The sequence below is a fragment of the Dasypus novemcinctus genome, chromosome 12 (assembly GCF_030445035.2).
Source record: "Dasypus novemcinctus isolate mDasNov1 chromosome 12, mDasNov1.1.hap2, whole genome shotgun sequence".
NCBI classification, from domain to species: domain Eukaryota; kingdom Metazoa; phylum Chordata; class Mammalia; order Cingulata; family Dasypodidae; genus Dasypus; species Dasypus novemcinctus.
This window is the reverse complement of record NC_080684.1, coordinates 34,792,917-34,808,127: the sequence shown is the minus strand read 5'-3', so window position 1 is coordinate 34,808,127 and position 15,211 is coordinate 34,792,917. Positions and strand designations below refer to the sequence as shown.

The 15,211-nt window shown below is 42.3% G+C and overlaps 1 protein-coding gene across 2 annotated transcripts in view; it reads left to right on the top strand.

Moving 5' to 3' along the window:
* The window catches only part of SLC4A8 (solute carrier family 4 member 8), an 84,234-nt gene that overhangs the window by 26,866 nt on the left and 42,157 nt on the right, over window positions 1-15,211 (top strand). For both annotated transcript variants that reach the window (XM_058308206.2, XM_058308209.2), the window contains exons 3-10: window positions 5,895-6,041; window positions 6,569-6,704; window positions 8,529-8,689; window positions 10,157-10,345; window positions 11,340-11,431; window positions 12,758-12,915; window positions 13,819-13,906; window positions 14,866-15,012. In XM_058308206.2, the coding sequence (XP_058164189.1) occupies window positions 5,895-6,041; window positions 6,569-6,704; window positions 8,529-8,689; window positions 10,157-10,345; window positions 11,340-11,431; window positions 12,758-12,915; window positions 13,819-13,906; window positions 14,866-15,012 (1,118 nt within the window). The remainder of the gene's footprint in view (window positions 1-5,894; window positions 6,042-6,568; window positions 6,705-8,528; window positions 8,690-10,156; window positions 10,346-11,339; window positions 11,432-12,757; window positions 12,916-13,818; window positions 13,907-14,865; window positions 15,013-15,211) is intronic.

Here is a 15,211-nt window from a genome sequence, read left to right as displayed (position 1 = left end):
AGAAAACTATATAACACTGTTAAAGGAAATCAAAGAAGACCATATAAGTGGGAAAATATTCCCTGTTCATGGATAGGAAGACTAAATATTAAGATGTCTATCCTACCAAAACTTATCTACAGATTCAATGAATTCCAATAAAAATCAACACAGCATTTTTAAAATGAACTAGAAAAACTAACTATGAAATTTATTTGGAAAGAGGCCCCAAATAGCCGAAGACATGTTGAAAAATAAAAATGAAATCGGAGGAATCACACTACCTGACTTCAAAACATACTATAAAGCTACAGTAGTGAAAACGGCATGGTACTGGCATGAGAATAGACACACTGACCAATGGAACTGAACTGAGGGTTCCAGTATAGATCCTCATATATACAGTCATCTGATATTTGAAATGGCCACCAAGCCCACTCAACTGGGAGAGAATGGCCTCTTCAACAAATGGTGCCTAAGAGAATTGCATATCCATATGCAAAAGAAAGAAAGACGACTACCATCTCATACCTTATACAAAAATCAACTCGATGGATCAAAGACCTAAATATAATAGCCAAGACCATTAAGACCTTGGAAAACAATGTAGGGAATCATCTACAGGACCTTGTAATAGGAAATGGCTTCATGAACTTCACACGCAAAGGATGAGCAGCAAAAGAACAAATAGATAAATGGGACTTCCTCAAAATTAAAGCCTTCTGCACCTCAGAGGAGTTTGTCAAGAAAGTGAAAAGACAGCCTACCCAATGGGAGAAAATATTTGGTAACTGTATATCTGATAGGAGACTTATATCCTGCATATATAAAGAACTCCTATATCTCGAAAATAAAAAGACAAACAACCCATTTTAAAAATGGGCAAAAGAACTGAACAGACGCTTCTCCAAAGAAGAAATACAAATGGCTAAAAAGCACATGAAAAAATGCTCAAAATCACTAGCTATTAGGGAAATGCAAATCAAAACTACAATGAGCGTCCGTCTACCATATGGGAGGTCCGCGGTTCAAACCCCAGGCCTCCTTGACCCGTGTGGAGCTGGCCATGCGCAGTGCTGATGCACGCAAGGAGTGCCGTGCCACGCAAGGGTGTCCCCCGCGTGGGGGAGCCCCACGCGCAAGGAGTGCGCCCGTGAGGAAAGCCGCCCAGTGTGAAAAGAAAGAGCAGCCTGCCTAGGAATGGCACCGCCCACACTTCCCGTGCCGCTGACGACAACAGAAGCGGACAAAGAAACAAGACGCAGCAAATAGACACCAAGAACAGACAACCAGGGGAGGGGGGGAAATTAAATAAATAAATAAATCTTTTAAAAAAAAAACTACAATGAGATACCATCTTACTCCCATAAGACTGGTAACTATGAAAAAAACAGAAGACTGCAAGTGCTGGAGAGGATGTGGAGGAAAGGGAACACTCATCCACTGCTGGTGGGAATGCAGAAGGATCCAGCCATTCTGGAGGACAGTTTGACAGCTTCTCAAAAAGTTAGCTGTAGATTTGCCATATGACCCAGCAATCCCACTGCTGGGTATATACCCAGAAGAACTGAAAATAAGGAGACAAACTGATTTATGCACACCAATGTTCATAGCAGCACTATTCACTATCGCCAAAAGTTGGAATCAACCCAAATGCCCATCAACAGATGAATGGATAAATAAAATGTGGTATATACATACAATGGAATACTACTCAGCTATAAGAAGGAATACAGTACAAACACATGTGATAACATGGGTGAATCTTGAAGACCTTACGTTGAGTGAAACAAGCCAGGCATTGAAGGACAAATACTGCATGACTCCTCTGATATGAAATAAGCAAACCAAGCTGTCTCGGAGAGCTAGAGACTGGAAGATAGGCTTAAAGGAATTTGGGGCAGGGGGAGAGGAAGGTTGCAAGCTGATGCTTACATGGGTGAAGTCTATGATAAGCTGGAGGTCACCAAAAGGGAAGTGAAGATGGTCAACCACCACACCAGGGAATCAAGAGTGCCTACCGCTGGAAGTAGAAGAATTGCATCCACCATCCATGATATAGAGGTAGAGTGGACATCACCATTCCAGGGCCCACAGAATGGAGGAATAAAATATGGATTAGAGTGGACTTATTGATATTCTACTATAAAACTATTGTGACTAGTAATAGAAGAAATTGTATTATTGACATGGAGAAAGTGGCCACAGTAGTTGCTGAGGGCAGGGAGAGGGAAGAAGAGATGTGATGACGGGGCATTTTTGGGACTTGGAGTTGTCCTAAATTATATTGCAGGGTTAGGTACTGGACATTATATATCCTTCCCTAACCCACTGAATGTACTGAGGGAGAGTGTGAACTATAGGGTAAACTATTATCCATGTGTTGCAGCAGTGCTCCAAAATGTGTTCACCAAGTGCGATGAGTGTGCTGCAATGAGGGGGGAGGTTGTTAATGGGGGAGGAGTGGGGTGGGGGGATGGGGGGTATACAGGACCTCTTATTTTTTTATAATGTAACCTTTTTTGTGATGTGTGTATCTTCAAAAAATACAATTTACGAAGACAATGGGGGTGAGGGGTGGGGAGTGGGTTATATGGGAACCTCTTATGTTTTTTTAATGTAACGTTTTATGTGATCTATTTACTTTAATTTTAAAAGGGGTTAAAAAAACAAAAGAAAGTAAAAAATAAAGACAAGGGAGAGGAGAACTTGCTGGTATTAATAGTAAGGAAAAACCCATGGAAAGGATGAATGGAGAGGAGAGACAGAGGATAACTGATGCAGTGAGACTCCAGAGGGATTGTGAGGCCATGGGATGAAGAGCCTTGGTTGTTTTCCCAGCAAAGAGGAGAAGCTAAGGGGAGGAAAGAGAACCAGTTTGAGATGGAAGGAGTTTACATGAGGTGGCCCAAGTCTGCTCAGTAAATGTGAAGTCAGATCACTTGCTCGGAGGAAGGAATATATATTTAAAGACGGTGGCTAAGATTGGAACAGTTTCTGTGGTGGAAGATCCAGGGAGTCAGCCTGAGATCCAGATTGCTGAATAGCAGTCACTGGACAAAAATTGGGAAAGGTGAGCTGAGGGTGATATTGAAGAGAGCATAGCTGAAGCTATTCACTCAGGGCTCCAGGCTTGGCAGGAAGGCAAGTGTATTAGTCATCCAAAGGGGTGCTGATGCAAAATACCAGAAATCTGCTGGTTGTTATAAAGGGTATTTATTTGGGGTAGGAGCTTACAGTTGCTTGGCCATAAAGCATAAGTTACTTCCCTCACCAAAGTCTATTTCCACATGTTGGAGCATGATGGTTGCTGACGTCTGTGAGGGTTCAGGCTTTCTGGGTTCCTCTGGGCTCAGCTCCTCTGGTTCCTCCACAAGGTCAGCTGTAGACTATCAAGCAAACAGCTCTGTCTCTTTCCCCCGGGCTCTGGCTTAAGACTTCAGCATCAAACTCCAACATCAAAACACCAACACCAGAAACCCTCAACTCTGTTCTTTTCCATGCCTTTTATCTGTGAGTCCTCACCTACCAAGGCCCTAATCATAACTCAGTCCTGCCCAGGTTACAGATCAGATTACAAACATAATCCAATATCTATTTTTGGAATTCATAACCATGGCAAACTGCTACAGCAAGTAAAGCCAGGTGGAGGTAAAAGAGGCCTGGAAGTCACGATCAACACAAAAAGCAGATTTATAGAAGGAATGAAAGAGGAGGAACTAGAGAGAAACACAACTGAATCACTTATTTTCTAAGGTTCCTCTTTCTTTGTACAGTATTTAACATCTCTTTAATCCCATCTTTATGCTCCTTATGATTGGTAATTAGCCTCTCAATACTATTTTAGGTTTTCTATTCCATGGAGAAAAAAATAATGGAAGCTAATCCTAGAATGTATTGGCTGGGAAGTGGATGTGGTTCAGGTGACTGAGCTCCCACCTACCACATGGGAGGACCATGGTTCAGTTCCCAGTGCTTCCTAAAGAAGACACTGAGCTGGTGTGATGGGCAGGTGTGGCAAGCTGACACAACAAGAAGACATGACAAAAGACACAAGAAGAAAAACATAATGGGAGACCCAACAAAGCAGGTAGCAGAGGTTCCTGGTGCCTCCTAAAGAAAAATGAGCAAGACAGCAAGTTGATGTGATGGGCAGGCGTGGTGAACCGACACAAGATGATGCAACAAGAGACACAAGAAGGAAAGCTATAATGAGAGATGCAACAGAGCAGGAAACAGAGGTGGTTCAAGTGATTAGGCTTCTCCCTCCCACTTTGGAGGTCCTGGGTTCAGTTCCAGGTGCCTCCTAAAGACAGCACACAGCAAGTGCAAACAGTGAGGGGGTGGGGAGAAATAAATTAAAAAATAAAAATAAATCTTATAATAAAAAAATGTATTGGCTGCTAACATTTGTTTCAGGCATTGTGCTAAGAATTTTATATACATTATTACTCATGAAAAACCTTTGAGTTTAAATAATAAGTTTTTTTTTTTTTTTAAATAATAAGCTTTAGTTCTCCCTTTTAAAGATGAATCACAGAGAAATTAGGTAACTTGTTCAAGGTCACATGGCTTGTGAATGATGAAGCTAACTTTTGGAACCAAGCAGGCTGACTCAGGTCCTGTTCTTTTTTTTTTTTAAGATTTATTTTTTATTTCTTTCTCCGCCTCAGCCTCCCCCCCGCCCAGTTGTCTGCTCTCTGTGTCCATTCCCTGTGTGTTCTTATGTATCCGCTTCTATTCTTATCAGCAGCACCCAGAATCTGTGTCTCTTTCTGTTGCATCATCTTGCTGCGTCAGCTCTCCGTGTGGGCGGCACCATTCCTGGGCAGGCTGCACTTTCTTTCGCACTGGGCGGCTCTCCTTACGGGCGCACTCCTTGCGCATGGGGCTCCCCTACGCGGGGGACACCCCTGTGTGGCACAGCACTCCTTGCATGCATCAGCACTGCGCATGGGCCAGCTCATCACACGGGTCAAGGAGGCCCAGGGTTTGAACCTTGGACCCCCCATGTGGAGGCAGATGCCCTATCCTATTGGGCCAAATTTGCTTCCCTTGATCTTGTGCTCTTAACCACTCTTCTAAATTACCACCCTACCAAGACTTGCTAAGATTATCAGAGAGTAACTATATTGCTTTTCTTTTTTTTTTAATCACTCAGTCAAATTGTCATTTGTAATAGCAATTACTATTAATTACTAGCAATTACTAGCATCTACTAGCAGTTACTAGCATCTATATTGTAATAGCAATTACTAGCATCTATATTGGCCTTTACAGGATGCAAATCACCTTTATACACATTATTTCCTTTGATTTCACAACGTTCCTGTGAGGTTTGCCACCACATACAGGATGAACAAAGAGTGCTTCAACCCAAGATCTCTATGTGTTTAGGTCTGGAAGTTTTGTCATTTTGGTGGTGTGACCAGGCCAAAGAACTGTGATCTTTTCTCCCTCTTTCTTCTTTTTTTTTTTTTTTAAAGATTTATTTATTTAATTCCCCTTCCCCCTTCCCCCTCGTCTGTTCTATGTGTCTATTTGCTGCGTCTTGTTTCTTTGTCAACTTCTGTTGTCATCAGCAGCAGGGGAAGTGTGGGTGGCGCCATTCCTGGGCAGGCTGCACTTTCTTTCACTCTGGGCGGCTCTCCTTACAGGGTCACTCCTTGCACATGGGGCTCCCCTACGCGGGGGACACCCCTGCGTGGCAGGGCACTCCTTGCGTGCATCAGCACTGTGCATGGGCCAGCTCCACACGGGTCAAGGAGGTCCGGGGTTTGAACTGCGGACCTCCCATGTGGTAGACGGACGCCCTAACCACTGGGCCAAGTCCGTTTCCCTTTTCTCCCTCTTAAATGTGCTAGGCTTCTTTTACTAAAGGAGTTCCCTCCAATGGACCTTCTGCTTCTTTCCAGGTCACAGAACTCTGTACGTGGGGGTTCGGATGCCACTGGGTCGGCAGGGCCATCGGCACCACCGAACCCATGGCCAGAAACACCGGAGACGGGCACGGGGCAAAGGAGCCAGCCAGGGGGAGGAAGGCCCGGAGGCTCTGGCACATGGTAACATGCTCAGGAGAGGGGTGGGTGTCTGTGTCTGGGAGTTTTAGTGAGGCTGAGGGAATGTGATGGACATCAAGCAGGTGATTCTGATTCTCTAGTACTTCTGTAGGTTTTTCAGACCTTGCTTCCAGAAAGAAGAAATGCCTGTAAGAATCCTGAAAACATCACAGCTTAGGTTCCAAAAATCAATACCATATCAGGTTGAAATCGTTTGCTGGAGAATTAGTCATTCCTTTTAATCAAATTAATCAGATTTCCAGTTTCTTGTGGGTTTCCTATAAGTAGTCTTAGTTTATAAATTTTTCTTTCAAAAAAAAAATAAATAAAATAAATTTTTCTTTCCATGAAAATGCTTCACAGAATAGTTTTCCCCCCACTAGAGATAAATATTTTTGATGTGCATTCAAGATTATCTTTTATACATTCCTGAAGTTGTTAGACTACCCAGATGTGCTAATAAGGCAGAATGCTGTTTGTATTCTAACTTTGAGGCTAGGAGCACACCTTCTCTATGGTTGATTTTCTAGACACACCATCTCAGCGTGTACAGTTCATTCTTGGCACCGAGGAAGATGAAGAGCATGTGCCTCATGAGCTGTTCACAGAGCTAGATGAGATCTGCATGAAAGAGGGAGAAGACGCTGAGTGGAAGGAGACAGCCAGGTGAGACCCTCAAATAATTTGGGTCAGGATCTTCTTAAATTGGCAAATGTGCATCTTTTGGCAAGTTACAGCCTGTCTGCCTTTTATTTCTTTGGGGAAAAGGGATGACTGATGCAGGGTCGGATATTCCAGAGTCTCCTGTGGGGCCTCGTGGTGTTGGTCTCCTGATGTCTGGTCACAACTAGGCCAGTTGACCTTGTACTTGGGACTGGTACATAAACACATAACTTTCAGGGGGTTCTTGCTCCTTTGTTTAGGGACCAGAGCAGTTCTTGGGCTATTACGATGTTAAGGACCCACTTAGAAGATGCCTGAAGGTGCCACCTTGGCTTAGAACTAAAGCCCAACAGGCATAGCAACGCTCCAGACTTTTTCTGAAGATAACTCATATGGTCATTTGGGTTTAATTCACTGAAAGTCCCAGAATTTTTGAGGTTTTTAACTTCCTCATAGAGATCCTTGGGATTAGAGTCAGCCTGGGAATAGGTTTCCTGGGACAGTTGTAGAGAGACCATGCTTGTGTTAGGCTCAAACCCCAGAAGAGCCCACAGATAACCAGTGTCATGTTTAGGGCTCCTTGTCTAGTAACTGACCAGTGAGCCTTACGAACGATGAAAAGCCAGCATGTCTGAACCTTGGGGAACAAGGCAAGGTGGGTAACTAGCAAAACGTGGCTCTGGTTCTCACTGAAACAGCTCTTCCAGGATGCCCACTGTAGCTATGGATGTTTTCCATGGGTAGATAGGATTAAAACAGGCCAATCAATCTGACACCAGGTGAAACGGTAATTAGTCTTGTCATTCTGTCTTTATGAACGTCTAATGGTCATTCAAATCACTGCTGCTGGCTTTTATTTTATTTTTTAAAAGATTTTATTTATTTATTTCTCTCCCCTTGCCCTCCACCCCAGTTTTCTGTTCTCTGTGTCTATTTGCTGCGTCTTCTTTGTCCGCTTCTGTTGTTGTCAGCGGCACAGGAATCTGTGTTTCTTTTTGTTGTGTCATCTTGTTGTGTCAGCTCTCTGTGTGTGCGGCACCATTCCTGGGCAGGCTGCACTTTCTTTCGCACTGGGCAGCTTTCCTTATGGGGCGCACTCCTTGCGCGTGGGGCTCCCCTACGCAGGGACACCCTTGCGTGGCAGGGCACTCCTTGCACGCATCAGCACTGCGCGTGGGCCAGCTCCACATGGGTCGAGGCCCAGGGTTTGAACCGTGGACCTCCCATGTGGTAATGGATGCCCTAACCACTGGGCCAAGTCCGCTGCCTGGCTTTTATTTTTAAGAACAGTTTAAGATTTACAGAAAAACTGAGAATACAGAGAGTTCCCATATATCCAACACCCAGTCTTCCCTATTATTAACATCTTTTGTTAGTGAGGTACTTCTGGTTTGTGGTTGGAAACACAGAAAAATAGTATTTATGTGATTCTTCAATGTGTCCAGAGGATATAAATCTACTTTTTAATTTTACAAGTACTGCATGCTCATTATAGAAAATAAAGATAAGCAGAAAAGAAAAGAAAAAGAAAATGATCTGTAATCCTACTACCCCAGGGATAATAAGGAATATATAGTGTTTTGGTCTTATACATATGTATGCTTATAGTTTTATAAATTTCTTTAAGCAAAAATGGAATCAAACTCAGTCTTGTACTGTTTTATAATCTGATTTTTTCACTTGCCAATGTACCTGAACATGTAGATTAAATCTCAGTATGTTCTATATGATATCCAAATGTCTTTCTTTGTGGCTTCCATTAAAGATTATCTCTGGAAAAGTCCTCATTTTCTACCTTTGGCATCTAGTTATTTGTAATGCTTTCAGGTGGCTGAAGTTTGAAGAAGATGTTGAGGATGGGGGAGAACGTTGGAGCAAGCCTTATGTGGCAACCCTTTCATTGCACAGTCTCTTTGAACTAAGAAGCTGCCTTATTAATGGAACGGTTCTTCTGGACATGCGTGCAAATAGCATAGAAGAAATTTCAGGTAAGGTTAGGGAAACAGAAGTTCCATGTAAATTAAGAGGTGTAGTGTAAAGAATAAGATGTCTCTGTGTCCTTAGGCAAGTCACTAACCTTCCCAATCTCAATATCCTTGCCTGTGGATGGATTTCAAACTAATAAAATGCCCTACTTATTTCACAAGCTTATTATGGAATTCATATTGACATGGTCCTTCTTCTTCTTTTTAATTCTTTCATTTGCTTGTTCATGCAGCAGATTTTTATTTTATATCTACATGCTTGATAATATGCCAGGGGCGGGGTTTGGTAAAGAGATAAGATACAGTGTCTACTCCTAAGGAGCTCACCCTTTAGTGGGGGAAATAGATATGGAAACAACTGCGGTAGATGAAACAATAGAGACATGTTTTGATAATATTTGGAGAAAGGGGCAGTTGGGAATTGTGAAGAGAAAAAAAGAGGTAAAGAGAGTTAAGGGAAGCAGATATGGCTCAAGCAATTGGGCTCCCATCTACCATATGGGAGGTACAGGGTTTGATTCCTGGAGCCTCCTGGTGAAGGCAAGCTGACCTGCAGAGAGTAGTGGCCTGTGCAGGAGTGCTGGCACAGCAAGATGATGCAACAAAAAGAGACACAGAGGATAGACAATGGGAGATGCAGCAGCCCAGGGAGCTAAGGTGGTGCAAGAGATTTAGCACCTCTCTCCCACTCTAGAAGGTCCCAGGATTGTTTCCCAGCACTGTCTAAAGAGAAGACAAGCAGACATAGAACACACAGTGAATGAACAGAGAGAAGATAGCAAGTGCAAACCACAAGGTGGTGGGGAGAAATAAATAAATAAATCTTAAAAAAAAAAAAAGCCCTAAAAAAAATTAAATAGCGTTAAAAACAGTATTTTTAATTGGGCAGTGAGGGAAGACATAAAGAAAATTGAAGGGAAAGATCTAACAGTGTGACTGTGTGTTGTTACTCTGCTTTGGAAATGGAATTTGAGAAACACCTGGGTATGCTGGGGCTTTCTCCCTCAGCTTGACTCTTCTCAACTGGCAGATTAACTAAAGATTGCTCTAACCCTTTTTCTATTTCAAGTATGGGTTACTAGCTGTAGCACGTTGGGAAATTTTGTAATTGATTGGGCCTCAGTTTCCTCAACTGGAAAATTATAATAATAATACCTATTTCTCAGTATTTTTGTCAGTATTAGACTAAATAATATATAAAAGTTCATAGTATAGTTCCTGGCTTATACTAAGTGCCTAATAGTTTCTATGTCTAATAATAATGATTTGTTACATGAATAAAGTATAACTTTTCACAGATGCTATCATCAAATAGCTCTTTCAGACACAGAAACTGAAACTGTATCTCAGTGACCCTGCCAGAGCTGCTTCCTCCTATCCCCTGCCCATCACCCCCAGTCCCACCTGACGTTTGGCCTCCCGGGTCCTTTGACCTAAGTTTGAGTGTTCATGTCAGCACCTATTTTCCAGACCTGATCTTGGACCAGCAAGAACTGTCCAGTGACCTGAATGACAGCATGAGGGTTAAAGTACGGGAAGCCCTTCTCAAAAAGCACCATCATCAGAATGAAAAGAAGAGAAACAACCTCATTCCCATTGTTCGTTCCTTTGCTGAGGTTGGCAAGAAGCAGTCTGATCCTCATTCGATGGATAAAAATGGTAGGATTTTTAGGAGTGAATGTTATCTGTCCTTTTAAATAAGACATTTGAGAACTAGTTGGAGATGGTAATTTGTTAGAAGGCAAGGCTCTATTTGTCCAATATGCTTCCAGTTCCACTTAGAATGTTAGGACTTTTCAGTGATTGGTAAGATGGGTGGTTGGAACTAGTATCTACATCTGTCTTGTGGCGCTAGGGATGAATGCCTTAGATAGACCTCAGTGGGTCTGAGGTGAGGGATTTGTGCCCCAGGGTGGCCTCAGCACTGACTTGGCTTTTGAGAAATAGCCACATTGTGGATCATTTGGGGACAGAGAAGTTCAATTCTTTTTTTTCTTTTTTTTTTTTGAACCAAACAAAATACAAAATACAGTAGTATAGGCTCTTGAACAGGCTTCTAGATTGAGATTCTGACATCACCACCTGCAGAGTGTGTGACTTTGGGCAACCTCCTTGTTTTCTCATCTGTAAAATAAAGTTAACGATAGAACCTACCCCATAAGATTACTGGTGAGGCGTCAATGAATTAATCCACGTAAAACTCTTAGCATGGTTCATGGTGGATTATAAGTATGTAATGAATTTCAACAGCTGGTTGGTTACCTTTTCTGTGGTCAGGCAGGGCAGGGTCTAATCAGTATTGGTCTCTTGGTCCTCACATTTACTGAATCACAATGTGCAGGAAATACATCTGGGAATCTATAATTTTAAAAAGTCCTTCATAGGAGTCTCTGATATGCACTTCTGGTTAATAGAGACAAAAAAGAATCATGAGTGTATTCAGGCAGAAGGTGCAGAAGTAATAAGACTTCTGCCTTTCCTTCAGCCCTAACTCTAGATAGGTAAGTGTGGGTCTAGGCTTCATAGCCATCTCAACCTCTTCTCATGCTGGCTTTGCAGGAAATGGTCATAGCCAACTGATAATGGATGGGAATGGATCAGAGGGGGAAAAGGGCAAAGACTCAGAGAATTCCATTTGATTAACTCCAAATAGGTCAAACAGTGTCTCCTCAGTCTGTTCCAGCTACAAATCTTGAAGTGAAAAATGGAGGAAATTGCGAACATAGTCCAGTGGATTTAAGCAAGGTGAGCAGAAACATGGGAAGTTGGCTTATAGGCCTGAAGTTTTCCCTAGTGGAGCATGGGGTCCAGGTTCTAGAGGCTGGGTAAGTTTTGGTATTTCAAATCCCTTTCTTCAAGACCAGAACTCCTTCTGCATAATAAGTGACCCATCTGCTTATGCCTTCCCCCTTTTATCCCAGCCTGATTGAAATTGACTCATCAGTGTGTTCCCCAGATTCAACATGCTAAAACTCAGACCAACCACTGACTTTAGAGTTTTCCATGGCACGTGCTTCCCAAGTTTTCAGAGTTATTTTTTGGCACCTGCTTTTCAGCAACTCCCTTTTTACCTCTAAGGGTTTTGCTAAAATGATATTTTGGCAAATACACTAAAACTACCTCGTGGTTGAAGCTCTTCTTGGGAACTGTGACTTTGGTACCTGAGGCCTCCAGCAAGGCAGTGCCTTTCTGCAGTGACTAGTTCAGGCCTTATTCTCCTCACCTCCAATTGGTCCTTCCTCTGGTCTACACAGATAGTACCATGTTATGGCTCTGATCATTAGGAAAAATGGAAACCTCTGACAAAGCATTCAAGTACTTGAAAATGGAAACCGTGTGATTCAGAGCTGTAAGAACATTTCTCTTTGAGGAAGCATTGTGTAATAGATTCTAATCAGAACGCCTGGATTTATTTATTTATTTATTATTATTTTTTAAAGATTTATTTATTCCCCCCCCCAGTTGTCTGTTCTCTGTGTCCATTTGCTGCGTGTTCTTCTTTGTCTGCTTCTGTTGTCAGTAGCACAGGAATCTGTGTCTCTTTTTGTTGTGTCATCTTGCTGCGTCAGCTCTCCATGTGTGCAGCGCCATTCCTGGGCAGGCTGAACTTTCTTTAGCTCTCCTTATGGGGCGCACTCCTTGCACATGGGACTCCCATGTGCACTCCTTGCATGCATCAGCACTGTGCATGGGCAAGCTCCACACAGATCAAGGAGGCAAGCTCCACACAGATCAAGGAGGGATAAAACACGGACCTCCCATGTGGTAGACGGACGCCCTATCCATTGGGCCAAGTCTCCTTCCCAGAACACCTGGATTTAAATTCCAATTTAAATCAACACCTCTCTGGGTCTCAGGTGTTCATATATATATATATAATTTTATTTTTCTAATGGTGCTAATAAGACTTTTCTTGTCCACATTACAGGGTTATTTTAAGGACCAAATAAGATAATGTGAGAAAACATTTGGTACACTGTAAAATGGCACATGAATGTAAAGTATGAGGAGGCTGATTAATGTTTGAGGCAGTGGCTCCCAAGTTGTATGAAGGTTCTTTTGGGCTTTCAGGTGGACCTTCATTTCATGAAAAAAATTCCCACTGGAGCAGAGGCCTCCAATGTCCTGGTTGGAGAGGTGGATACTCTGGATCACCCCATCGTTGCCTTTGTGAGGCTGTCACCAGCTGTTCTTCTTTCAGGCCTGACAGAAGTGCCGATCCCAACAAGGTAAAGAGAAAGATAACAAAATTCAGTGCATTCTATCTAAAATACAAATTTAAGTGAGTGCTGGTGGGAAAAACCAGCTTGATACCAAAATCTAAGATTAATTTGGGGAATGCTGAATAAAATTCAACAGTGATCTCAAAAAACTGGGCTTATTTGATTAACTGCTGTGCAGAAGAGTTCTAAGATTTTAAGGCTGTGACTACACTGGAAGTGGAGAACTGAAGAGCCTTCAAAGGGCACAGCAAGGACCAATTTTTTCTTAACAGTGGGAATTCTAAGCTTACCTCTCCCAGTTCTATAGAGCTGAATTCCAGGGTAAGCAATGTCTCTGAGCAAAGGTATTGGTGTCTCTTTTCACATTTGTAGCAGGGATTGTAATGCAGTATGCAGATATGCCCATATTTGTGCAGAAGGCTGTTCCTTTTCTCTGAAGGTGGTGATGCAGGTGATTCAACGCCCCACTACTTACAGAGTATTCAGATGTCCAGATCACAATTTAGACTCATCTATAGGGCTTGGCCATTTCAACATTTCATCTTCCTTATCCCTCACCTCTCCCCATCCTTTTCTTATTAGAGCAATAAATAGGATTCAGGTAATCTTGATTTAAAATGCTGTGTTTTGAAAAAGTGTCTTTCTATAGCAAGGAACTGTGTCTGTGGAAACTCTCAGAAATGTAACCACATTATTGAATGGAGTCATACAATTAGCTTCCCATGCCTATAAAGGAACTCTTAGGTCAAGGTGACTCATATTGCTCCATTACCAGCATGTTTCCTTTCATTGACAGTACAGTGATGATTTTGTTTGATAGGAAAGAAAAATGTTCTGCTTCTTAGAGAGGAGTAAGATGCCCCTTCTTTCTGTTTCTTTACATAATTTCCTATTCAATTTTGTTGCCAGGTTTTTGTTTATCTTACTGGGTCCGGTAGGGAAGGCTCAGCAATATCATGAGATCGGCAGATCTATGGCCACCATCATGACAGATGAGGTATGCACCACCTCTGCTTCTCATTAATTCATCCTGTAAATATGTATTAAAGGTCTATTCAGTGCCAGGTGTTATGCTAGATTTGAGAGATAAAATAATTACAACTGTAAAGCCTGCTGGGAAGCCATTCATGCTCTTTTCTGAGAGCCTATTGTGGGAAGACCAGACTTTCTGGGGATTTTTCTTCTAGTCCTTTCTTCCTTTTTTTTGAGTAATCTGGAATGCAGAGAAATCTCTTTCTGGAAAATATTTTATTGCCAAGTAGGATTCTTAGAGACAAATACATTAAGGCTGACTTAACTTTCTAGAGAAGGTGGTTAATTCAATGCGTCCAAGCTATTTACTTAATGAAACCTAGTTCCAGTTGCACATAAATGAAACCGGTTTGTATAGCGTCCAGGAGTATGACCTTGGAGCTGTAAGGTTAATGTCCTGACTGAGTCAAGGCCTCCATACATTGACTGCCCGTGATGCTGTGCCCATAGTACATACCCTGGTGAGGACAGCCCTGCTCACGTCAGACCTGTATTATAGGGAGCAGGCATGAGCTGTTGTATAAGCTCTCTTTGATTGGGAGGCTCCTTTCCTAGAGGACCTTCATTAGCACTCCCATCCAGTTATTCTATTCATTTGATCAGAAAAATTTTTAATGCATCATGCCTTTGTTCCATTTTTGAGGAGATAATAGAATTGTACAACTTTAGAGTCATGTCTTAGCTTTTCTTAAACTAGCAAACATACATTTAATTCTGTTTGACTCATCCATCTCATCGCAAAGTTCATTTTTAAATTCTTTTATCCTTGCATTTCTCTAAGTGCTCAAGTTTCCCACATCTCATCTCCATGGCAGAGATAAAAATCAAGAGGCTTTATCATTCCTTTACCATGCACCTTGTCCATTGGCCATTTTTTTTTTTTTTTTACTTTCACCTTCCTGAGGGTTTTTTCCTTCTCTGTAGATTTTTCATGATGTGGCATATAAGGCAAAAGAACGAGATGACCTCTTGGCAGGGATTGACGAGTTCCTGGACCAGGTGACGGTGCTCCCTCCAGGGGAGTGGGATCCCTCCATTAGAATTGAGCCTCCCAAAAATGTCCCTTCCCAGGTAATGTATGCATATCAGCCCATGGCGGTTAGTGTCACTTATCAAGTACCTGCTATGGACAAAGCAAAGACCATGTGGGTGTATGCTAAATAAATGAAGACATGGCCAGTTTGGGGGCACCTAGAAAGTCAGACAAGTAACGAAAACATGAATCTGCAGAAATACAGATTGGCTCAGGTGTGATGGGGTCAGTCAGGAT